The sequence below is a fragment of the Pelophylax lessonae genome (assembly GCF_965119305.1).
Source record: "Pelophylax lessonae genome assembly, chromosome: 10".
Taxonomy (NCBI): domain Eukaryota; kingdom Metazoa; phylum Chordata; class Amphibia; order Anura; family Ranidae; genus Pelophylax; species Pelophylax lessonae.
Window position 1 is genome coordinate 206,029,873 of NC_138777.1, and position 25,396 is coordinate 206,055,268.

The 25,396-nt window shown below is 47.2% G+C and overlaps 1 protein-coding gene across 1 annotated transcript in view; it reads left to right on the plus strand.

Annotated features, from left to right (window-relative positions):
* The first annotated feature begins 3,312 nt into the window (after positions 1 to 3,312).
* Positions 3,313 to 25,396, plus strand: part of LOC309565294 (mixed lineage kinase domain-like protein) — a 65,715-nt gene continuing 43,631 nt past the window's right edge. Inside the window, exons 1-2 of the mRNA XM_082270196.1 lie at positions 3,313 to 3,336; positions 24,170 to 24,629. Of these exons, the coding sequence (XP_082126322.1) occupies positions 24,173 to 24,629 (457 nt within the window). The 5' untranslated portion in view covers positions 3,313 to 3,336; positions 24,170 to 24,172. The remainder of the gene's footprint in view (positions 3,337 to 24,169; positions 24,630 to 25,396) is intronic.

The following is a 25,396-nucleotide window of genomic DNA, read 5'->3' on the forward strand; positions in this document are numbered from 1 at the left end:
TAGTTTGCTCTGCCTGCTTCACAGGGGAGCCCGATCAGTAGTTAGGCCTGTTGCATGTGTCCATGTGTGATTCACCTGGTCTAAGGGAGTGTCCCCACTGTATCCAATAGGGGAGCATGTTGGACAGTGGAGGAAACCCAGCCAGTGACGCACAGGCTTTTATGACTATCCCCGTGGGTAGGCACAACAGTGGGGCATCCTGGGATATGTTATAAAAGCCACGGGCACATGTGACAGTATGTCTTTGGGTGGGAAGCCAGGTCCCAGGAGTAGGGTGATGGCTGTCTCTCTTCCTGCTGCTGAGGAAGGTGGTCACAGGCGGTCGGCCTTGTAGACCAGAAGTGTGGTGCTGAGCCAAGAGGTTTGATGGATGCTGACAAGGGAGTTGGAGGCAGAGCGACCCAGGGAAAAACAGTGTCCGTGAGTACCGGGAAGCTTGCCGGGGGTCTGCCCAGGAAGGGGAGCACTCCAGTAGAGTGTCAGCGGACAGAAGGTCAGCGCACACAGTCAGTGAGAAAGGGGGGGCCAAGTTAGACCCTGAGGAGTAACCTAAATGAGAGTACATGTTCTTTATCTTCATTTCAGTGGCAAGGTGAAGCAGCGGCCTTGCCTCATTCTACAGTCAGTTGTCCTCAGAAATTGTGCATAGTTCAAGTTGGAGTATCCCACTCATCCCTTCTCCCATCCAAGTTCCAAATAAAACACAAGTCAGGTGAAGGCCATTTTTTTTTTTTTTTTTTATGGGCAACCGCCGCCTGTAACAGACATTTATGGACAGTTTGTAAATTGGCTGAAATTTACAAACTGTCCGTGAATTTACAGATGGCTGGCAGCCCCGCTCCAGCATGAACACTTCTGCAGCTTCCTGTCAACTGTGAGAGAGGCAGAGACACAAACTACTGGGGGGAAACGTCACCATTGTGGGAGGGGCAGGGACACAATCTACTGGGGGGGGAAACGTCATCATTGTGGGAGGGGCAGGGACACAAACTACTGCAGGAAATCTCATCAATGTGTGAGGAGTAGAGATCCAGACAACTGGGGGGGGGGGGGCTCGCCATTGTGGGAGGAGCAGAGACACAGACTACTCGGGGGGGGGGGCTCACCATTGTGGGAGTGCCAGAGACACAAGTTAAACTACTGCAGGAAATCTCACCATTGTAGGAGGAGCAGAGACACAGACTACTCGGGGGGGGGGGGGGGCTCACCATTATGGGAGGGGCAGAGACATAAACTACTGCAGGAAATGTCACCATTGTGGGAGGGGCAGAGACCCAGGCAACTGGGGGGGGGGGGGACTCACCATTGCAGGAGGGGCAGAGATCCAGACTACTGGGGGGGGGGGGGGACTCACCATTGCAGGATGGGCAGAGACATAAACTACTGCAGGTAAATCTCATCATTGTGGGTGCGACAGAGACCTAGGCTACTGGGGGGGGGACTCACCATTGCAGGAGGGGCAAAGATCCAGACTACTGGGGGGGGGGGGGCTCACCACTGCAGGATGGGCAGAGACATAAACTACTGCAGGAAATCTCACCATTGTGGGAGGGGCAGAGACCCAGGCTACTAGGGGAGATTCACCATTGCGGGAGAGAACATTGTCACCACCATGCTTCACAGTTGGCAGCTGATTCTTCTCCTGAAATGCTTGTCAGTTGGTGCCAAACATGTCTACTGTTACTGCAAATGGACAACTCTGTCTATGGACCAATATTTTGTACATTTAAAGTTTTGAAAAATAAAGACAATTTTTGACACAAATCTGGTGCTGAACATGTTAATTTTTGTTTAATGCTTAATGGCTGGCTTTCTGGCACCCTGTGGTGGGTGGCTGGCTGGCTGGCAGGCACCCTGTGGTGGGTGGTTGGCTGTCTGGCACCCTGTGGTGGGTGGCTGGCTGGCACCCTGTGGTGGCTGGCACAGGGCCTGTGGGTGGCTGGCTTTTACAGGGCCTGTGGCTGGCTGGTACAGGGCCTGTGGGTGGCTGGCTGTCTGGCACCCTGTCTGTGGGTGGCTGTCTGTCTGGCACCCTGTGGTGGGTGGGTGGCTGGCTGGCTGGCACCCTGTGGTGGGTGGGTGGCTGGCTGACTGGCACCCTGTGGTGGGTGGCTGGCCTGCACACTGTGGTGGTTGGGTGGCTGGCACAGGGACTGTGGGTGGCTGGCTGGTACAGGGCGTGTGGGTGGTTGGCTGGCTGGTACAGTGCCTGTGGCTGTCAGGTACAGGGCCTTTTGGGGGCTGGCTGGCTCGCACAGGGCCTGTGGGTGTCTGGCTGGCTCGCTGGTACAGTGCCTGTGGCTGGCTGGTACAGGGCCTGTGGATGTGAGTGGCTGGTTGGCATTGGGCTGCTGTGGGTGGGTGTATGGCTGTGATACACTCCTGTGAGACTAGTCCCGACTCCAGACGAGGCTGTTCAAGGCGAGGGAGGTGGCCTAAGTAGGCAAAATGACGTCACAAAAATATCATCAATATCGGCCAATTCCAGGGCCGATACCAATATATCAGGGAAAGTGTATATCGGCCCTCAATATATCGGCCTTGCTACTAAAATACCCTTCTTCATCAGCAGTATATAGCAGTCTTGTTACTTCTATTAGTGTCCAGCAGAACACTGATTAAAGCTTGTAGGAGAAGTTTTGATTCTCCTCTGACTCTCCTATGAGGCTGCATGACCCCTGTCCCTCTGCCTGGACAGTGCTGATTGGCCCTGTGCTGATCACATGCACCCTCTCAGAAAAAAAAACCTCTAGCAATACACCAAACTGAGCATGTGCAGTAAAAAACAGCCATTTTACGCAATTCAGAGGATTAACCCCTTAGGTTCCACAGTGAGTAGAGCAAGCATGCTTTACTTAATTTACAGACTGGCTTTTTAACCTTCCTTTCCCCATGTAAAGTGTTACTGAACCCACAACAGTAAAATTAGAGTTTAGCTTTACTTCATTGGATAAGAATGACAGCCAGGCACCTGGCATTTTCAGATGGAGCTCAGCAGTTGCATCCGGTGGAGTTCTTTGTTCTGTGATATGAGTCCTTTCCTTCATGAAGGGTTCACATTACATGAGAGCAGAAAAGAATGAATCATCCTGCCCCGAGCGTTGCACAGAAATCAGAACACTCATTTCTTGGAAAGTTTTATTTAGAAATGAAAATGAAAGCTGATGCCGGAGATCTTCGTGAGGATTTCTTTGTCTGAGGCTGAGCCATTTTCTTCCAGTGGGTTGTGGATGGAAGGTGGAGGAGAAATAACTCCAGAGACAGAGAGAGGGTAAAAGAGTTCAGAGAAGACCCCCGAGGATTCCACCCTGTGACATTGTATCAGCCTGTACAAAGGTGAGACCCTTTACTGTCACTGGGGGGAGTTACTAAACAGGTAGAGAAGCTGGACTGTAATCTGCCTGCAGGGAACTGAAACCCAATGTATAATGCGCCTGTCATCAGATATATTTTTCAGTTTTTATGCAGCATGCTTAGTGATGTGTAGGCAGTGGTGTGGCATGCAGGGAGGGCAGCCAGTGAAGTTGCCCCAGGCGCAACATTTAGATGGGTGCAGACAGGGCCAGCTCCACTATAAGCCATGGTACCCAATCCTGAGTGCGTGCAGGCAGTGAGCGTCACATTGTGCGGGGCAGTGCCGGCCGGTGTGTTGGGGGCGCAGGGGCGCCACCCCCCCTATCCTTGCTTCCGGCCCCCTAATCTGCATGCAGGGGCGCCGGACGCATGGAGTTCAATGGGGCTTTTTTTTTTTGCATCACCTGATTAGAGCCAGAGGCTCTAATAGGCTGCAGCAGAGGGTGGACCCGGGGCACAGAGCAGTACGCCTCGACTCCACCCATTTTGTGACAATAGCGAATGAAAATTCACTATTGTAACACAAATCCTCCTCCTGGCCAATCAGGGAGCGGGTCTAATACATGTTTCCTGATTGGCCACAAGGCAACCCCCATGCCATTGGCCGAGGAGGAGGCGGGAGCGGGAGGACTCGAGGGGACGTGCCGCCGGGACTGAGGAGAAGCCGCCGCCGGGACTGAGGAGAAGCCGCCCACCACTGCTGCTGCTCCAGGTAAGTAAGGGGGCACGCACGCTGATCTCTGCATTGAAGGGGGCATGTACGCTGGTCACTGCATTGAAGGGGGCACGTACGCTGGTAACTGCATTGAAGGGGGCACGCACGCTGATCTCTGCATTGAAGGGGGAATGTACGCTGGTCACTGCATTGAAGGGGGCGTGTACGCTGGTTACTGCATTGAAGGGGGCATGTACACTGGTTTCTGCATGGAAGGGGGCATGTACGCTGGTCACTGCATTGAAGGGGGCATGTACGCTGGTCACTACATTGAAGGGGGCATGTACGCTGGTCACTGCATTGAAGGGGGCATGTACGCTGGTCTCTGCATTGAAGGTGTCATGTACGCTGGTCACTGCATTGAAGGGGGCATGTATGCTGGTCACTGCATTGAAGGGGGCACGCACGCTGGTCACTGCATTGAAAGGGGGCACGCTGGTCACTGTGCATTGAAAGGGGGCACGCTGGTCTCTCTGCATTGAAAGGGGGCACGCTGGTCACTCTCCATTGAAAGGGGGCACGCTGCTCTCTCTGCGTTGAAAGGGGGCACACTTTACCTTAATTACTGAAGGCCCCTTTCACACTTTTTGCGACCTCAAAGGCACGCAATTTTTTTTTTGCCGCAAAGCAATGCATATAACTGGTGCGGGGGTTGGGGGGTCAGGCTGGGGGTGCCAGCGGAGGAGGAATCAGGGTGGAGAAAGCTCCCCACTGGTTGCTGTAGCTGACACCACCACCAGAAATCCTGCTGGAGATATTTTTCTGTCTGTGCAGGACACAGGTAACCCTCCTGTCCCTGGTGCTGCAGGACTGGTGAGATTTGGGGGATTGTGTATATGATAGGGGAGAAGGGTATCTGGGGGTTGTGATGAGAGTGGAGGGATCTTGTAGGAGATCTGGGGGTGTGACCAGAGTGGAAGGAATCTTCTGGTGTGATCAGAGTGTAGGAATCTGGGTGGGGGAGGGGGGTGGTATCTGGGAGGTGTGATCAGAGCGAGGGATCTGGTGGGGGATCTGGGGTTGTGATCAGAGTGGAGGGAATCTGGTGATGTGATCAGAGTGGAGGAATCTGGGTGTGGGGGGATGGTATCTGGAGATGTGATCAGAGTGGAGGAATCTGGAAGGGAGTGGATCTGGAGTGGAGGAATAGGGGGGATCTGGAGGTGTGATCAGAGTGGAGTTATCTGGGTGGGGGGTGGTATCTGGGGGGCAGTGGTGGCTGGTACATAGGGGGCGCCCCCCCAAGGCAGAAAGAAAAAAAAAAAAGGTGTTCCTTTAACCACTTTATCACCGGAGGATTTTGCTGTCTTACGTCCAGGCCACTTTTTGCGATTCGGCACTGTGCGACTTTAACTGACAATTGCGCGGTACCCAAACGAAATTTACGTCCTTTTTTTTCCCACAAACAGAGCTTTCTTTTGGTGGTATTTGATCACCTGTGCGATTTTCATTTTTTGCGATATTAATTAAAAAATGCGACAATTTTGAAAAAATAACAATATTTTTCTACTTTGACAGGTAAAAAAATTCCAATATATTCAATTTTTGTCATATATTTAGGCCAAATGTATTTAGCTACATGTCTTTGACAAAAAAATTCTCAATGAACGTATTTTTAACCGCTTTATGACCGGAAGGTTTTACCCCATTCCTGACCAGGCCATATTTTGTGATTCGGCACTGTGTTACTTTAACGGACAATTGCGCGGCCGTGCGACACTGTAACCAAATTAAATTTATGTCCTTTTTCCCCCCACAAATAGAGCTTTCTTTTGGTGGTATTTGATCACCTGTGCGATTTTTACTTTTTGCGCTATAAACAAAAAAAGAGCGACAATTTTGAAAAAAATAACAATATTTTTCACATTTTTTTATATGAAATTCCCCCCCCCAAAAAAATGTAAAAATCCAAAATTTTTAACATTTTAGGCCAATTTGTTTTCTGCTACATATTTTTGGTAAAAAGAATCGCAATAAGCGTATTTTGATTGGTTTGCGCAAAAGTTATTGCATTTACTAACTAAGGGAAAGATTTCTGTCATTTTTGGTGTTTTTTTTTTTTTTAACGAGTAATAGCGGCGATCTGCAATTTTTTTTGCGGGACTGCGACATTGAGGTGGACAGATCGGACCCTTGACTGACATTTTTTACACTTTTGGGGTTACCAGTGACATTACTACAGTAATCAGTGCTATACGTATGCACTGTTACTGTAAAAATGACACTGGCAGGGAAGGGGTTCATTTTTATTGGAGAGGGAGGGGTTAATATATGCCTGGTGCTTACTGACGTGTGTGGGGTGAGGGAACTGTGTGACACAGGCACAGATCGCAGGTTCAGCTTTGCTGAACCCTGCAATCTGACCCTGCCTGTCACTTAGGAGATCCGCCCGCTTTGTTTACACAAGCCGGCGGATTTCCACACTAGATCCCCGACGATCGGGGAAGAGCAGTGGTGATCACCGCCGCTCCTCCCCATGCCCGACTCCCGCTGTAACTGAATACAGCCGGAGCGAGCCTCCGGCGGCGCGCGCGCGCCACCGAGAGAGGGGATTGTCTGGTGACGTAGGTCTACGTCGCCAGACGATAACGAACCACTTTACCGCAGTACAGTCAATGTGACTGGTCGGCAAGTGGTTAATTGCAGTGGGGCGCCGGCCAATGCTGCTGCTATGGAAGGGGTGGGGTTTTTGTCCTCATGTGCTTTTTTCTTGAAGCTTATTGCGGCCTTTAGAATGTGCTCAGGGTGCAGAGTGATGCGCCCCGAACACTCCCACCTCTTGCTTCCCTTCCTGTGATTGGTGCGGTGGCGGTGGGCGGTGCTTGGGCGTCACTGTCACCGTCTCCTTCCCGCCTGAGCCGGCCCAGACGACGAGAGAGGATCCAGAGCCAAAATGTTCCTGTCCTGACTCCCGACCCCTGCTGCCTGCTGTGAGCCTCAGCCTGACTGCCTCCAGTACTGTAAGTGACCTCTTCGTTCTTGTTTCAGCCAGAGGCCAGGGGCACGCTGTATTAACTCTGCATTGAATGGGGGCATGCTGTATTAACTCTACATTGAATGTGGGCACGCTGTATTAACTCTGCATTGAATGGGGGCATGCTGTATTAACTCTGTATTGAATGGGGGCATGCTGTATTAACTCTGCATTGAATGAGGGCAAGCTGTATTAACTCTGCATTGAATGGGGGCACGCTGTATCAACTCTGTATCGAATGGGGGCACGCTGTATTAACTCTGCATTGAATGGGGGCACGCTGTATTAACTCTGCATTGAATGCGGGGAATGCTGTAGTAACTCTGCATTGAAGGGGGCATGCTGTAGTAACTCTACATTGAATGGGGGCATGCTGTATTAACTCTGCATTGAATGGGGGCACGCTGTATTAACTGTGCATTGAATGGGGGCACGCTGTATTAACTGTGCATTGAATGCGGGGAATGCTGTAGTAACTCTGCATTGAAGGGGGCAAGCTGTAGTAACTCTACATTGAATGGGGGCATGCTGTAGTAACTCTGCATTGAAGGGGCATGCTGTAGTAACTCTGCATTGAATGGGGGCACGCTGTAGTAACTCTGGATTGAATAGGGGCACACTGTAGTAACTCTGCATTGAATGGGGGCACGCTGTAGTAACTCTGCATTGAATGGGGGCACGCTGTGGTAACTCCGCATTGAATGGGGGCACGCTGTAGTAACTCTGCATTGAATGGGGGCACGCTGTAGTAACTCTGCATTGAAGGGGGCATGCTGTAGTAACTCTGCATTGTAGGGGGCACACTATACTTTGATTACTGAAGGCCCCTTTCACACTTTTCTGACCTCAAAGTCATGCAATTTTTTGCCGGGTTTTTTGCCGCAAAGCAATGCCTATTATATTTTTACTGTTTGCGCCCCCTCCCCCCCCAAAAAAAAATTTTGAGCACCAGACGCCACTGCTGGGGGGTGTGATCAGAGTGGAGAGAATCTGGGAATGCAATCAGGGTGGAGTAATCTGGGTGTGGGGGGTTGGTATCCTGGAGGTGTGATTTAGAGTGGAGGAATCTGTAAGGGAGGGGATCTGGAGGTGTGATCAGAGTGGAGGGATGGGGGGACCTGGGGGTGTGATCAGAGTGGAGGAATCTGGTGGGGGATCTGGGGGTGTGATCAGAGTGGAGGAATCGGGGGGAAGGGGTATCTGGAGGTGTAATCAGGGTGGGGGTATCTGGGGGATGTGATCAGAGTAGGGGGATATCTGGGAGTGTGATAAGGGTGGAGATATCTGGAGGGTGTGATCATGGTTGGAGTATCTGGTGAGTGTGATTAGAGTGGGGGGGGGGGGAATCTGAGGGTTCATCAGAGTGGGGGTATCTGGGGAATGTTATCAGAGTAGGGGGGGTATCTGGGAGCTGTGATCAGGGTGGGGGGTAATCTGGGGGGTGTGATCAGGGTGGGGGATATCTTAGGGGTGTGACCAGAGTGGAGGGGTATCTGGGAATGTAATCCCCTTATACTTACCTGACTCCGATCTCGATCCAACAATGTGCATGAGAGCAGCTGCCCTGTCAGCTCTCTCCTTTCTCATTGGCTCAGACATAGCCACTGGCTCACACTGCTGTCAATCACAGCTAGCGAGGAGGAGCCTGAGGTGGGGGGGTTGAGCCCCAATCTGTGTGTCAATGTCAGAGCGGGGCTTGTGAATGAGCACACATGAGTGCTCCAATAGCAAGCGGCTTGCTATGGGGGAACTCAGCAGGGGGGGGGGGGCAGAGCCCCAGCGAGAGACCCTAGAAAAGGAGAATCAAATCGGGACTGCTCTGTGCAAAATCATTACACAGAGCAGGTAAGTATAACATATTTGGTTTTCGTTTCCTTTAACCACTTTCAGTCCGGGCCAATTCTGACACCCCTCTCCTACAGTGCTTTGCGAAAGTATTCGGCCCCCTTGAACTTTGCGACCTTTTGCCACATTTCAGGCTTCAAACATAAAGATATAAAACTGTAATTTTTTTGTGAAGAATCAACAACAAGTGGGACACAATCATGAAGTGGAATGAAATTTATTGGTTATTTCAAACTTTTTTAACAAATAAAAAACTGAAAAATTGGGCGTGCAAAATGATTTAGCCCCCCTTAAGTTAATACTTAGCGCCACCTTTTGCTGCGATTACAGCTGTAAGTCGCTTGGGATATGTCTCTATCAGTTTTGCACATTGAGAGACATTTTTGCCCATTCCTCCTTGCAAAACAGATTGAGCTCAGTGAGGTTGGATGGGGAGCGTTTGTGAACAGCAGTTTTCAGTTCTTTCCACAGATTCTCGATTAGATTCAGGTCTTGACTTTGACTTGGTCATTCTAACACCTGGATATGTTTATTTGTGAACCATTCCATAGATTTTGCTTTATGTTTTGGATCATTGTTTTGTTGGAAGACAAATCTCCGTCCCAGTCTCAGGTCTTTTGCAGACTCCATCAGGTTTTCTTCCAGAATGGTCCTGTCTTTGGCTCCATCCATCTTCCCATCAATTTTAACCATCTTGCCTGTCCCTGTTGAAGAAAAGCAGGCCCAAACCATGATGCTGCCACCACCATTTTTGACAGTGGGGATGGTGTGTTCAGGGTGATGAGCTGTGTTGCTTTTACGCCAAACATAACGTTTTGCATTGTTGCCTAAAAGTTCGATTTTGGTTTCATCTGACCAGAGCACCTTCTTCCACATGTTTGGTGTGTCTACCAGGTGGCTTGTGGCAAACTTTAAACGAAGGAAGGAATCCCGCCACGCAATGATTAACATACATGTGCCTCCGGGTGGGATACCCATTCCCAACTATAGATTTGAATGCATAAGAAGTCTCTCAAATGTTTGTTTTCGTAGGGAAGTTTTACATTGTCCTAGAATAAGCTGTATCTGAATAGGATGTGTGACAACTTCCTGTTTGGGTGTACATGAGGCCAGGTACACCCAACAGGAAACAGGAAGTGCATAATCTGTTTTAGCTTGGATGAGTATAAATTAGATGACCCATCCTGTAGCCGGAAATACGTCTTTGATAACGCCCAGTGGGAGGCGAAACGCGTCGACGCAATTTCCGGCTACGAGCCCCTTGGAAACGTCACTTCCGGTAGCGGTGGAACGCACGCCGGAGCCAAGCCCCGCTGCGCACCGTCATCCCAGGGATCTACCGCTCCATACAGTGCCTGTTTTTACCATTTGAAATGTGAGTTTTTTTCTTTTACTGAGACCAATAAATCTATTGTTTAAACAATATTACGCTATCGGGATTCCTTCCTTTTCTTTACATATGGTGACCATCCGGTGAGACTGCATAGGGAGCCCATATTGGCTGTCATTTCCATCTACAGCACTTCACCCGGATTATATGCCGGACTTCGCCTGTGTGACCCTTATGCTATAAGGTCTGAGGGTCCACATTGTCCGGTAAGTGTCTACTACCTAGGGGAGAGGATCACCAACATTGCACCATTGCCGCATGCATATATTTTCCAGCACCTGAGCACCTTTTCGGGTTGTTCCTCCAACCAAACATCCTTCACTTGCCACTTGCTGGCTATAGCACTTTGGGACTTATTTTGTTTATGGACTTTTATATGCTTTTTATGCCACTTATTCTCTTTTATGAATTGCACTATATATAAGGGGGTGTTTTGCACTTTTAATATATATGTCAAGTGATTTCCATATATATTTGCATATTTATTTTTTGTATTTTTAAGATTTTATGTGATTTATACTTATACAGACACCAACCCTCAATATAATTTATTAGCACATTGAGCACTTTACAAGTATTACACACTCCAATCTGCGCTGGGTTCTCTTACACTTACACTTCTTAAAATCACTTTGATTTTCATGCACAGCAGCACTTTGGGATATACTGTACTTATTACTGTAGCGCAGCATTAATTTTCTTTTTAACAAACTTTAAACGACACTTTTTATAGATATCTTTAAGAAATGGCTTTCTTCTTGCCACTCTTCCATAAAGGCCAGATTTGTGCTGTATACGACTGATTGTTGTCCTATGGACAGAGTCTCCCACCTCAGCTGTAGATCTCTGCAGTTCATCCAGAGTGATCATGGGCCTCTTGGCTGCATCTCTGATCAGTCTTCTTCTTGTATGAGCTGAAAGTTTAGAGGGACGGCCAGGTCTTTGTAGATTTGCAGTGGTCTGATCCTCCTTCCATTTCAATATTCTCGCTTGCACAGTGCTCCTTGGGATGTTTAAAGCTTGGGAAATCTTTTTGTATCCAAATCCGGCTTTAAACTTCTCCACAACAGTATCTCGGACCTGCCTGGTGTGTTCCTTGTTCTTCATGATGCTCTCTGCGCTTTAAACAGAACTCTGAGACTATCACAGTGCAGATGCATTTATACGGAGACTTGATTGCACACAGGTGGATTCTATTTATCATCATTAGTCATTTAGGTCAACATTGGATCATTCAGAGATCCTCACTGAACTTCTGGAGAGAGTTTGCTGCACTGAAAGTAAAGGGGCTGAATAATTTTGCACGCCCAATTTTTCAGTTTTTTACTTGTTAACAAAGTTTGAAATATCCAATACATTTCGCTCCACTTCATGATTGTGTCCCACTTGTTGTTGATTCTTTACAAAAAATTACAGTTTTATATCTTTATGTTTGAAGCCTGAAATGTGGCAAAAGGTCGCAAAGTTCAAGGGGCCGAATACTTTTGCAAGGCACTGTACATGTAAAAACATTTTTTTTTGCTAGAAACTACTTAGAACCCCCAAAATTATATTGATTTTTAAACAAAGACCCTAGAGAATAAAATGGTGGGTGTTACATATTCCTATGTAGGGTTCCTAATTGCCCATAACTTTACGGACAGTTTGGAAAAATCTGTTGATTTTTACCTGTCCGGGAATGGCAGTTCTGAAGCCGGCTGTGATGTCATGCCACTGCTTGGCACCTTTTACAAACTATGGACGAAGGAGGGGGAGCCAGGGGCACCAGGACAGGTCATGGCCACGGGAGGACTGGAGAAGAGAATCCGAGGACCATCCTACTAAGTGCCCACTTCCCTGAACCTGAGCAAGCATTCTTATGGAAGAGGTCAGGCACCAAGCCACACAACCTGGGGGGGGGGGGGGATTGATCTAAGTAGGGAGTGAATACACTAAGATAAGGGAAGACACTGATATAAAGGTCCCCCCTTATATCAGTAATCCCCCTTACCTTAGTGTATTCACTCTGCGGAAGGTAGTCTGTGGTCACCAGAGTCCCCCCCCCCCCCACATCAGACTTCCTGTCTTTCCCCCTTAAATCAGTGTTCCCAGAGTTCCCCACTTACATCAGAGTCTGCAGGATTCCCCTAACAATGCAAGGGGGTACTCTGCGGACCCTGATGTAAAGAGGAACTCTGATGTAAAAGGGGAATGCATTCCCACTTACATCAGAGTCTGCAGCATTCTCTGTTACGTCTGAGTTCCCCATTACATCAGACTTACTCAGACAGTAGACTTTGATGTAAGGGAGAACTCTGAGGACTCTAGTGTAAGGGAGGAGGGGGGCTCTGGTGACCAGAGACCCCCTTACATCAGAGTTCCCCTTTACATCACAGTCTGCAGAATTCCCCTTTACATCAGGATTCACAGTGTTACCCTTTACATTAGGGTATGCAGAGTTCTCCCTTACACTGTGATGCAAGGGAAAACTCTGGAGTTTCTCTGGTGCCTGTCTGTACACACTGCCCCTTTACACTGCTCTTCTCCTCTCCTGCCTCCTTTCTTGCACACACTGCCTCCTCTAGGTATTGGTCCCCTATGTGATAGCAATAGGATCATGAGTTTAAAAAAAAAAAAACACACACACACACTTAAAAAGACACATGAAAAGTTTGAAGAAAAAAAAAAAAAGGTGTGGAAAAGGGGTTTTTGATCTCTGTAGGGCCCAATAATCATTTTTTGCCACCGTCCAGTAATATAATACTATGATTTGTTGGGTGCCTCATACCCAATGGTTGGGACGTTATGGGCAAGAGTAAGTCAATACTTGTGGTAAAATAAACACTTTATTAGCTATTTACAATATAGTACAAGATGACAAGTAAAATGGGTAAAAACTTATTATATAAAGATTTTGGTGAATGGGTGAAGGCCCATTGTGAGAGAGGTGAAAAAAGTATAGAAGTTTGTGACAGGTGAGGAAAAGTGACTTTAGCTGGACTTTTTTCTCTGTTGTTCCATGGAGTTGGAACTAGGTTTAGAGGAAAAGTCTGAAAGGTTATCCTACGCGTTTCGGCCAGGTATGGCCTTTTTCAAGGATTAGTCACCAATTCTATAAATGACAATAATGAGAGTGAGATTGTTGCATAGACTCAGTATAAATTTATATAATATATAAGTATTGATGTGTTACATACATCTTATTTTAAGTCCGTTCCATGCATATATATATATATATGCCTTCTCCAATGTTCTAGATTGCAACAGGAACCTCAGTTGCTTCCCATACAGATGATTTTATACAGGTTTATATAATATAATTTTCAAGACTATCAGACGTGAATACATAGTAGCCATATTGGTGCTGAAATGCCAGTCATTCAATTTTAGAATATATAATGTATATTTACTTTGGCTAACCGTTAGCGTTTAACCATGGTGGTATGATCGAAGTAGTCCGTTCCCTCAGATTTTGAAGCCTGGGGAAGATCTGCGGGCTGGGAGTCTACAATGGTTATAAATTTTGTATTGTAAGTGTCTCATAGGGGAAAGAATACTTTGGCAGATGGTAAAATAGTGTATTTTGCTAAGTAAAATACTAGGATGTTTTGGGCAAAAAAATGTCCATTAGGATTTTCATTCCATGTTGTAAGGATCTTGTATAGAGACTTATAAAAAAGTCTCTTGTAGAACTTACTGTTTGTAGGAAGGCAAGTATTGGAAGGTAAAATCCAGATGGACTGCGGCAGTGTCACTCTCAGTTCTGTCCTCTCCCTCTGGTGGAGCCGGACTGAAAACTGTGAGTGTTCCCCGGCCTTTTTATGTGCGTCACGCATGCGCACAACGGCGCTGCGTGACGCCGCGTGATCAGACCATGACCAAGGCCGTCAGAGGTGCGCACGCGCAGAGGCTAATGCGCATCCCTTGCGCATTCCTTGTGGCCTTAGGCCCCTTTAACATATACGGACAGTTCATTTTATCAGCTTAGTCGCCTTTTTCAAAGAAAAAACAGATGAAGTTTACATCAGTTTTTAATCAGATTACATTGGTTTACATCAGATTACATTGGTTTACATCAGTTTTTAATCAGATTACATTGGTTTACATCAGTTTTTTTTATCAGTTTCTCATCAGTTTTTACATCAGTTTTTTTACATCCACTACCAATGCAAAAATGGATTGTTTGCCAGTTTACATCCGTTTTGTCCGTTCCATTTTTTTTTAACAGGAAGAAAAATGGGGCTATTACACGTTTCCAAAAGCTAATGTTGATGGATGCAGATTATCAACTGATATAAATGGATGGTCATCTGTTTACATCTATTTTTCCTTATAAAGTATTATGGGCAGCACAGGGGCTAACGAGCAGCACAGTGGCTTAGTGGTTAGCGTTCTTCCTAGCAGCACTGGGGTTGCTGGTTCAAATCCCAACCATGACACTATCTGCCTGGGGGTTGCATGTTCTCCCCGTTCCTGCATGGGTTTCCTCCCACACACCAAAGACATGCTAGTAGGGTTGTTGGTTCCTGTCTAAATTGGCCCTAGTATATTTATAAATGTGAGTTAGGGACCTTAGATTGTAAGCATGTTGAGGACAGGGACTGATGTGAGTGTACAATATGTAAATTGATGCTATATAGGTACCTATAAATGAATATTACAAATCATGATAATATCATCCAATGTTGACCCCAAACCCATTGAGACAGCAATAAAGGAATTCCGATATCTAAGTAGGTTCAAAGGAGTGTAAATCATTTATTGTATCTTCTTCCAGGAATAATATTGATGGCACAGAAGGTAAGGGCCCATTATATTAGACCAGCCTTTCTCAACATTTATATCCCTTGAGAAACCCTTGAAACAGTTTTTGGGTTCTCAAGGAGCCCCTGATAAAAATGATTATACCTGCAACCCGTGGTACATGAGCATGATCAAGAAGTTGAAGAACATTTGGGGAAAAAAGAATAAACAATGTGGCGCACCTAATGCATTTCACACCCAGGGCAGATCATTTTGCTACCAAACTACTACAAAATTATATTTAGTAATATTCTTGAGAGATGCAAGAATGTTTGTTTTTTCATCTGTCAATGGATGGATGAAAAACAGACAAACGGTCCCTATGTGTGAAAGGGGCCTTACTGACTCAAAGTATAAAAAAGGCTCCCAATTAGAGTTGAGCGGACACCTGGATGTCCGTGTTCGGCGGGTTCGGCCGAACTTTAAAAAAAAGTCCGGGTCCATGTCCCGGACTTTTGCCGAACTTTTCCCGGACACTGAACCCCATTGAAGTCAATGGGGACCCGAACTTTCAGGCACTAAAATGGCTCTAAAACACCAATGGAAAGGGCTAGAGTGTTGCAAATGGCAGCAAAACGTAGTTAAGAGCATGGCAAGTGCTCTGCAAACAAATGTGGATAGGGAAATAACTTAAAACAACAAAAAAAAAAACAGAAAAATAAAACAATGTTCTTCATCTCTGAAGGACGAGGCCCATATGGAGTAGGAGGGAGGTTGAGGGGGTGGTGGATGTGGCGGTGTCATAGGCGTGCGCACAGGGTGTCCTGGATGTGCCTGGGCACACCCTAATCATCTAGGGCACATAGCATTATCGCTCTGTTTGCCAGTGAGGAGATGGGAAAGATCTCCCTCGGACCTGCTCTGCTCTATTTCACTTTGCCAGCAGGGAGAGTAATGTATCGGGGCCATGTACATGTAGGCAAACACATGCATGTGTATTTAAACTTTGGGGTGCACACCCTAATGCAATAGGCTGCGCACACCTATGGGCGGTGTAGGTGGAAGCGGCGGTGGAGGAGGACCAGGGCCGGATTAAGAGCATCATGGGCTTGGTGCTGAGGATTTTGAAGGGCCTTAAGGGCCGTGCCTTGGCATGCACCCAGAGGAGGAAGGGTGCAGCCATGCATGCCTAATTCCACATGGGATGCTGTCTCTGAAGCCCATAAACACATCCATGCATCGGCAACTGTCCCTCCTTGTCCGGCCTTTTGATCCCCAAAGGTTTTTATTGAATAGCGGAATATGATCAAAACAAGTGTATGTATCTCACACGTACAAAACCACACTAGGTCCCAATTACTATTGTTTGTACCCCTAAAAGGCTGAATGAGGAGTAGGAGGAGTATGGAACAGGCAGCACCCTCAAATCTTCAGAAGTATGAGATGAACCCCAAAAACTTGGAAAGGTGGATCTCACACGTACTAACACAGACTATCCCACAATTTAATTGATCCCCAAAGGTTTTTATTGAATAGTGGAATAGGAAATATGATCAAAAAAAGTGTATGTATCTCACACGTACAAAACCACACTAGGCCCCATGTCACGTACCTGATCCGAAGCCGGAGTGTAGAGAGGGCTCCCCTTGCGGCTAGGTGCAGAACACTCCTGGAGGTGAGACAGGGAGTGCTGTGCCCGAAGTAGCACGGGTTGCTGGCTGGGATGGCCAGATGGTGGCTGAGGCCAATGGATGGTAGGTCCAGGGTGGATCTGGAAGACTTGATAAGCCAGGCAGGTGTGCTGCAGGAACACGGGAAGCGGAGTCAAATAGCCAAGCCGGGTCAGACACTGGAGAAAACTGGGAAAGTCCAGGGACAAGCCAAAGGGTCAAAAGCCAGAGGAATCAAGAAGAGACGATGGTCAAGCAATCCGGGTCGGCAACAGGAAATCCAAGGTAAAGGCAAACAAGGCTCAAGGGACACAGGGAGCTGAAGATCATCCAGCAACTAGTACCTGTCACTGCTGAGTTTAAATAGGCCGCTTGGCGCCGAGCGCCGTCACGTCCTGCGTGCGTGTGTGCGAATTGGCGCACGCACGTTCTTAGCTGATCTTGCCCGGAGTTGGCCGCACATGCGTATTCGCGCCAATGCGCGATTTCGCTGATTAGCCAAACTGTTTACCTGACAGTGCCCCCCCCCTGAGGGGCAGCCTCCGGATGCCCAAGAGGGTTTGTTTTCCAGGAAATCTTTTAAAAAAGTCCCGTAACAGCCTGGGAGCATGTATGCTTTGGGCAGGTTCCCAAGAACTCTCCTCCGGAGGGTAGCCTTTCCATTTTACCAGATATTGGGTTTGTCTCCCCCTTTTACGGCAATCCAGAATGGATTCAACCTCATACTCCGTTTCGCCATGAACTAGGACTGGAGGTGGAGGCAAATCGTCTCTATTTGGAAAGGGACCAGGATTGGCTGGTTTGAGCAGGGATACGTGGAACACTGGATGGATTTTGTATGTATTAGGGAGGCACAGTTCAAAGGCCACTGGGTTAATTATTTTCTTGATAGGGAAGGGACCAATGAACCTTGGCCCCAACTTTTTAGAAGGGCAGGGCAACTTGAGGTTAAGGGTGGACAGCCACACCTTATCTCCTACCTTCAAAGCGGGACTGTCTTTTTTCCTTTTGTCATAACACTGTTTGTAGTCTTCTTGTGCCTTTTGCATAGTCCTCTGTAGGAGCAGGAAATTTTCTTGGAGGACTGTTATCCTATCTTGCACAGCAGGTACCGTAGATTCAGGCATCGGATTGGACAGAAAAGATGGATGAAACCCATAGTTCGTAAAAAACTGAGACTGATGTGTAGAAGCGTGAATGGAGTTATTGTATGCGAACTCGGCACACGGGAGCAAAGCTACCCAATTGTCCTGGGAGATTGTAAAGAAACAGCGGAGGTATTGTTCAAGGGTTTGATTTGTCCTCTCTGTCTGGCCGTTACTTTGCGGATGGTACGCTGATGACAGACAGACCTCGATATTGAAGATCTTGCAAAGAGCCCTCCAGAATCTGGAGGTAAATTGTACTCCTCGGTCGGACACGATGCTGCTGGGCAAACCATGTAACCTCACAATTTCCTTGATAAAGGTATGCGCCGTGTCTACGGCCGAAGGAGTGCCAACCATGGGCACAAAGTGAGCCATTTTAGATAGGCGATCTACTACCACCATAATTGTAGAAAATCCCTCTGGAGAAGGTAGATCCACTATAAAGTCCATGGATAGCATTTCCCAAGGTTGCTTAGGAACAGGAAGTGGTCTCAATAGACCCCAGGCTTGGACATGGCTGCCCTTACTCCGAAGGCAGGTTGTGCAGGAACTCACATACTCCTTACAGTCTTGTCTGACATTCGGCCACCAATAGGACCGTTGGATGAGTTCCAGGGTCTTACGGACCCCAAAGTGACCGGCTAATTGATGGTCATGGCATGCTTTAAGGACCGTGAGTCTGGCTTCCTGGGGAACAAAAATTTTATTTTTATGTAGAAAAAAATTACCCTGTTTCTGGAGTGAAGAAGTCTCAGAGGCAGTGCATTGGGCAGAGGCCCGTTCAAGGGTAGTCCTGAGATCCGGCTGGATTAACAAAAAATTTTGGGCAGACAAGATTGTGCTAGGGGCGACATCAATAGGAGTTTCCGGGAACATCCGTGAGAGGGCGTCTGCTTTCCCGTTCTTGGATCCTGGCCGGTACGTAAGATGAAAATTGAATCTAGAAAAGAACAGAGCCCATCTGGCTTGTCGTGGTCTCAAGTGTCTGGCAGATCTGAGATACTCGAGATTTTTATGATCGGTAAAGATCATAATTGGATGGGCTGCGCCTTCCAACAAGTACCGCCACTCCTCAAGTGCCGCTTTGATGGCCAGCAGTTCTCGGTCCCCTACATCATAATTTCTTTCAGGCTGAGTGAGTTTTCGGGAGAAAAAAGCTACTGGGTGGAGCAGAGCTTTAGGTCCCTGGCGTTGCGAGAGGATTGCTCCCGTGGCTACTTCTGAGGCATCAACTTCAAGGACATAAGGCAAGGCTGGGTCCGGATGTTGTAGCACGGGGGCACTGGTGAATACAGCCTTAAGTCTGTCAAACGCTTCTTGAGCCTCTGAGGACCAGAGGAAGCGAGTGTGTTGCCGGGTCATCTGAGTAATGGGGGCAATGATGCGGGAAAAGTCTTTAATAAATCTGCGATAAAAATTCGCAAAACCCACAAACCTCTGGATACCCTTCTTGTCCGTGGGGGCAGGCCATTCCAGGATGGCAGACACTTTTTGAGGGTCCATAGCTATTCCATTCGTGGAAATGATCAGACCTAGAAACTGTATTGATGACTTCTCAAATTCACACTTTTCCGCCTTTGCATAAAGCCCGTGTTTTCTGAGAGTGGCCAATACTTTTTGCACGTGTATTCTGTGGGACTCCAAGTTGGCAGAAAAAATCAAAATATCATCTAAGTAAACAATAAGAAAATTGTCCAGGAATTCTCTGAAAATGTCGTTTACTAGATGTTGGAAGGTGGCCGGGGCATTGCAGAGCCCAAAGGGCATCACCAGATACTCGAAGTGCCCGAAATGGGTTTGAAAAGCAGTCTTCCATTCGTCGCCTTCACGGATCCATACCAAGTTATAAGCACCTCATAGGTCTAATTTTGTGAAGACTTGAGCGGAGCGGAACCTCTGGAAAAGCTCAGGCACAAGAGGGAGTGGGTACCGGTTCTTTATAGTGATTTTATTTAAGTCTCTGTAATCCACACAAGGCCTTAGGGTATGGTCCTTCTTCTCTACGAAAAAGATGCCGGCTCCGGTCGGAGAGGAAGAGGGACGAATGAACCCTTTTTTGAGGTTCTCGTCAATGTATTGCCGTAGGGCTTCAAGCTCAGTCTCTGAGAGCGGGAAGATACGGCCAAAAGGAATTTCGGCACCAGGTAACAATTCTATCGGGCAATCGTAGGGACGATGAGGTGGTAATGAGTCCGCTTTCTTTTTATCAAAGACATCAAGGAAGTTGTGGTATACAGCAGGAACATCTTGGCTGGTATTGGAAACTGGCTGAATAGAGAAACAACCAGCAGGAGACGGGGTCTCAGGAGCCACACAATGTTGTAGGCAGTATGCTGACTTAAAGGATACTTCCCCTGTTGACCAGTCTATCAATGGGTTGTGTGCCCGGAGCCAGGGGATTCCCAAAATAACAGGGAACATGGGTGAAGGAAGAACGTCAAAGTGAAGAAGTTTGTGATGGCCAGGGCCGGTTGTGGCAAGAATAGGTAAGGTCTCCTGGATGATGGGCCCGGATCTGGGAGTTGTGCCATCTGCAAGGTGGATTTCAAGCTTACGGTTCTTGGTCTGGAGAGGTAAGTGATGTTCTCTTGCCAGTGAGATATCCAGGAAACAACTGCAGGCTCCAGAGTCAATAATGGCTGGCAGCCTGATCTCCCCTCCTGCCACCTGCAACGAAACAAGGAGGACCAGGTGAGAGGGGGAAGACCCAGGGGTTTGAAGATGCATATGACGGGAAATGAAAGACTTACTTGGTCTGACTGGGCAGTCACGAAGGAAATGTCCATTGTCCCCACAGTACAGACATAAGTTCTGTTGCCTGCGACGAAGTCTTTCTGCAGGGGTTAAGGCTGAACGAACCACCCCGATCTGCATAGGCTCCTCGGGTGGCATTGGGCTGGCAGCAGTCGGTAAAGGTGTAGGAGGTGGTGGCACCCTGGGTAGCATCCAAGCAGGCCGAAAAGACTGAGCATGTTCAGATCGGCGTTCCCGAAAACGTCTGTCTAACTGGATGGCCAGTTGAATGAGCTCCTCTAAAGTAGTGGGGGTTTCAAACCGTGCTAACTCATCCTTGAGAGTTTCCGACAGGCCTAGCCGATATTGATGTTTGAGGGCGGCCTCGTTCCAGCCTGTGTCTGCGGACCACCTACGGAAGTCAACGGTGTAATCTTCCACGGGGCGTCGGCCTTGCTGTAACTTATGAAGTGTTGCCTCGGCAGTGGCTGTGCGTTGTGGGTCATCGTATAGCTGGGCCATTGCTTTAAAGAAGACCTCAACAGAGTCCAGAGCAGGATCCTTCTGTTCCAGCAAATGGTGGGCCCAGGACTGGGGTTCATCAGACAGCAGGGAGATGATAAACCCTACTTTGACTGCTTCCAAGGATAAAGTCCTGGGTTGCAGAGCCAGATATAATGAGCAGGCGTTTTTAAAGGATTTAAACTTCCTGCGATCACCAGAGAAACGTTCAGGCAGAGGTACTCTGGGTTCAGGAGAAGGAGCCATCATGGTGGGGACAGCAGCTGGTAGTCCAGAAGCTGAAGGAGCAGGGTTAGAGGCTGCAGTAGGTGGATCTGCAGGGCCCGCCGGAGGCGGTGTAGATAGATACTGCAGACGACCTTCCAGTTGGAAGTAGCCCTCCTGAAGATTCTTCACAGCCTGGGTTAAAGCTGCAACTTGCTGGCATAAGGCTTCCAGCGGGGAGGCACCTCTCTCGGCTTCTGACATGGCTGGATGATACTGTCACGTACCTGATCCGAAGCCGGAGTGTAGAGAGGGCTCCCCTTGCGGCTAGGTGCAGAATACCCCTGGAGGTGAGACAGGGAGTGCTGTGCCCGAAGTAGCACGGGTTGCCGGCTGGGATGGCCAGATGGTGGCTGAGGCCAATGGATGGTAGGTCCAGGGTGGATCTGGAAGACTTGATAAGCCAGGCAGGTGTGCTGCAGGAACACGGGAAGCGGAGTCAAATAGCCAAGCCGGGTCAGACACTGGAGAAAACTGGGAAAGTCCAGGGACAAGCCAAAGGGTCAAAAGCCAGAGGACTAAAGAAGAGACGATGGTCAAGCAATCCGGGTCGGCAACAGGAAATCCAAGGTAAAGGCAAACAAGGCTCAAGGGACACAGGGAGCTGAAGATCAGCCAGCAACTAGTACCTGTCACTGCTGAGTTTAAATAGGCCGCTTGGCGCCGAGCGCCGTCACGTCCTGCGTGCGTGTGTGCGAATTGGCGCACGCACGTTCTTAGCTGATCTTGCCCGGAGTTGGCCGCGCATGCGTATTCGCGCCAATGCGCGATTTCGCTGATTAGCCAAACTGTTTACCTGACACCCCAATTACTATTGTTTGTACCCCTAAAAGGCTGAATGAGGAGTAGGAGGAGTATGGAACAGGCAGCACCCTCAAATCTTCAGAAGTATGAGATGAACCCCAAAAACTTGGAAAGGTGGATCTCACACGTACCAACACAAACTATCCCGCAATTTAATTGATCCCCAAAGGTTTTTATTGAATAGCGGAATAGGAAATATGATCAAAAAAAGTGTATGTATCTCACACGTACAAAACCACACTAGGCCCCAATTACTATTGTTTGTACCCCTAAAAGGCTGAATGAGGAGTAGGAGGAGTATGGAACAGGCAGCACCCTCAAATCTTCAGAAGTATGAGATGAACCCCAAAAACCCCAAATATCATTCAGCTCTGCTGCAGGCCACAATTTAATTTTTTTTAACCCAAGGCTGTATATTGAATAGTGGAATAGAAAAAAGGTGTATGATTTCTGAAACCACTCAATATTAGCATATGTGAACTGAACACAGCAGTGTATGATCAGTCACTCAGCACAGCACAGCTGAAGGAAAAATGCTGCACACAGTGCCTGATAGAAAAATACTTTTCTCCCTCCTCCTCAGTGGGCAAAAAAGATTGTGTTCACTGCACCCCAAAAAGATTGTGTTCACTGCAACCCAAAAAGATTGTGTTCACTGTACCCCAAAAAGATTGTGTTCACTGCAGCCCACACACAGCAAAATGGATGTAGACCACTGACACCTGCCTATCTCCTATCCCACACCACACAGCAATATTGATTGTAGTTTGTAGAACACACTGTCTGACCCTAAAAATCAGCAGACTCTGTCCCTAAAAGGATTGATAAGATCGTAGATCGGTCACTGCAAACCCCTCCCACACAGCAATATTGATTGTAGTTTGTAGAACACACTGACCCTAAAAATCAGCAGATTCTCTCCCTAAAATGCCTACAACTCGCCCTGCCTAACACACTCCGACCTGTCCCTCAATTCTATCCGGACACAAATGTTTTTTTTTTCCTGTCTGTCCCTAATCAGCAGCCAGCACCCCAAAAAGATTGTGTTCACTGTACCCCAAAAAGATTGTGTTCACTGCACCCCAAAAAGATTGTGTTTACTGCAGCCCAAAAAGATTGTGTTCACTGCAGCCCACACACAGCAAAATGGATGTGGACCACTGACACCTGCCTATCTCCTATCCCACCCCACACAGCAATATCGATTGTAGTTTGTAGAACACACTGACCCTAAAAATCAGCAGACTCTGTCCCTAAAAGGATTGCTAAGATTGTAGATCGGTCACTGCAAACCCCACCCCACACAGCAATATCGATTGTAGTTTGTAGAACACACTGTCTGACCATAAAAATCAGCAGACTCTGTCCCTAAAAGGATTGCTAAGATCGTAGATCGGTCACTGCAAACCCCACCCCACACAGCAATATCGATTGTAGTTTGTAGAACACATTGACCCTAAAAATCAGCAGACTCTCTCCCTAAAATGCCTACAACTCGCCCTGCCTAACACACTCCGACCTGTCCCTCAATTCTATCCGGACACAAATGTTTTTTTTTTCCTGTCTGTCCCTAATCAGCAGCCAGCACGTTGATGTGTGCTCTCTCCCTGAACTAAACAGCAGAATGACGCCGCAGCGGCGCTGCCTCGAACTTATAAAGACTTGGTCACATTCTTCAGACGGCCAATCACAGCTACTGATACATTTGTAGGCATGGCTGGGATGGCTTAGGCACACCAGTTAAACGCTTGTTGATTGGCTGTTGAAAGCCCGCCATGAAAAGCGCGCCAAAGCATGCAAAACCCGGAAATAAAACGTCCGAACACGGATTTTTACCCGAATATACAGTAAAGTTTTCGGGTCCGTGTTCGGGTAACAAAAATCCAATTATTCGGTACGAACACGAATAATACAGTCCGTGTTCGCTCAACCCTACTCCCAATGTGACTCCCTTTGTGCAGTTTAGTTTGTAAAACACAGGAAATAAGCCTTACCTCCTCTGATATTTGTACTGTGTTTGTATTTTAGGAAATGGCGGGACTTGGCATGGCCATGCCAGTGTTGAAAAGCATCTTTGCTGTCGCTCAAGCCATCTACAAACTATACGAACAAGCCAAAACCAACAAGAAGCTTTGTCAACGTTTGAAACAGAGGATAGAGCTGCTTTTAGAGGTTCTAAAAAAATTAGAGAATGATCCGGAGAAAACCAGAGAAATGGAAACAATTTTGAGGGCATTCCTTTCCACCCTGGAGATGGCTAAAAAATGGATGGAGACCTATTCCACAAATGTTTGGTGGAAACAGTTATTCCTGGCCATCAGCAGCTACAAAAAGTACATTAACATCAACGATCAACTAAGTGAGACCGCGGAAGCCTTACAATTCCTTATGAAAGTGGAAAAGAGAGAAATGATTCTCCAATTTTTCCAAAAACCCACATGGAAGGATATCGATAAAGAAATTGCCGAATTGCAGAAATCATTCAAGAGTAAGTATGGTGTCACTACACTGTAAGCAACAACTGGAGGATGGGAGTGAAGGTTTTAGCTCTGAATTGAAATTCTTTCACTGACTTAGTGTGAAAAGCACAATCGGCAACAAAAATGACATTGTAGTTATCTCGTTTGACCAGATCAGATGCAAAAAATACCTAGTAGGGTTCTGCAGTAGATATGAGCTCAAAATTTCCGTGAATTTGAAAAGATTTAGCAAAACAAAAAGGTTTCAATTTAAAGCTGCCCCAAAAAAAAAGGTAGCAGAGAACACCAGATCACTGTGTGCCTCCCCGTCGCTTTGGGACAAAGGCACACCACCATTGTCATACCTTGTTGAACAAAGCCTTCTCAGTCTGTGTTGGCCTCATCATTAATGATTGGGTCTATGCTGTTTGTAATTGTAACCACCTTTTGCTTTCAAAGGTAGAGGAGAGATTTGGTGTCTTATAGATCACAGGGTGTATTTCTGTACTTGTAGCATTTTTAAAGGAATAAAACTTGGAAATATCCATGTATTGCAGAGATGTTCTGATTTTCTTTTTTACTTTTATTTTATTTTGTCTAGATACACCTTATATGTAATAAAGGTAATTGTAAAAATAAAAAATACAATTTTTTGCCATTTCCTCTTTTATCAAATTTGGTGGTGCATTTTGTTGATGTTTGTTTGAGTGTTCTAAGCAATAGAAAAAAAAAAAAAGTCCAAATAGCTACAGTCAGGTCCATAAATATTGGGACATCAACACAATTCTAATCTTTT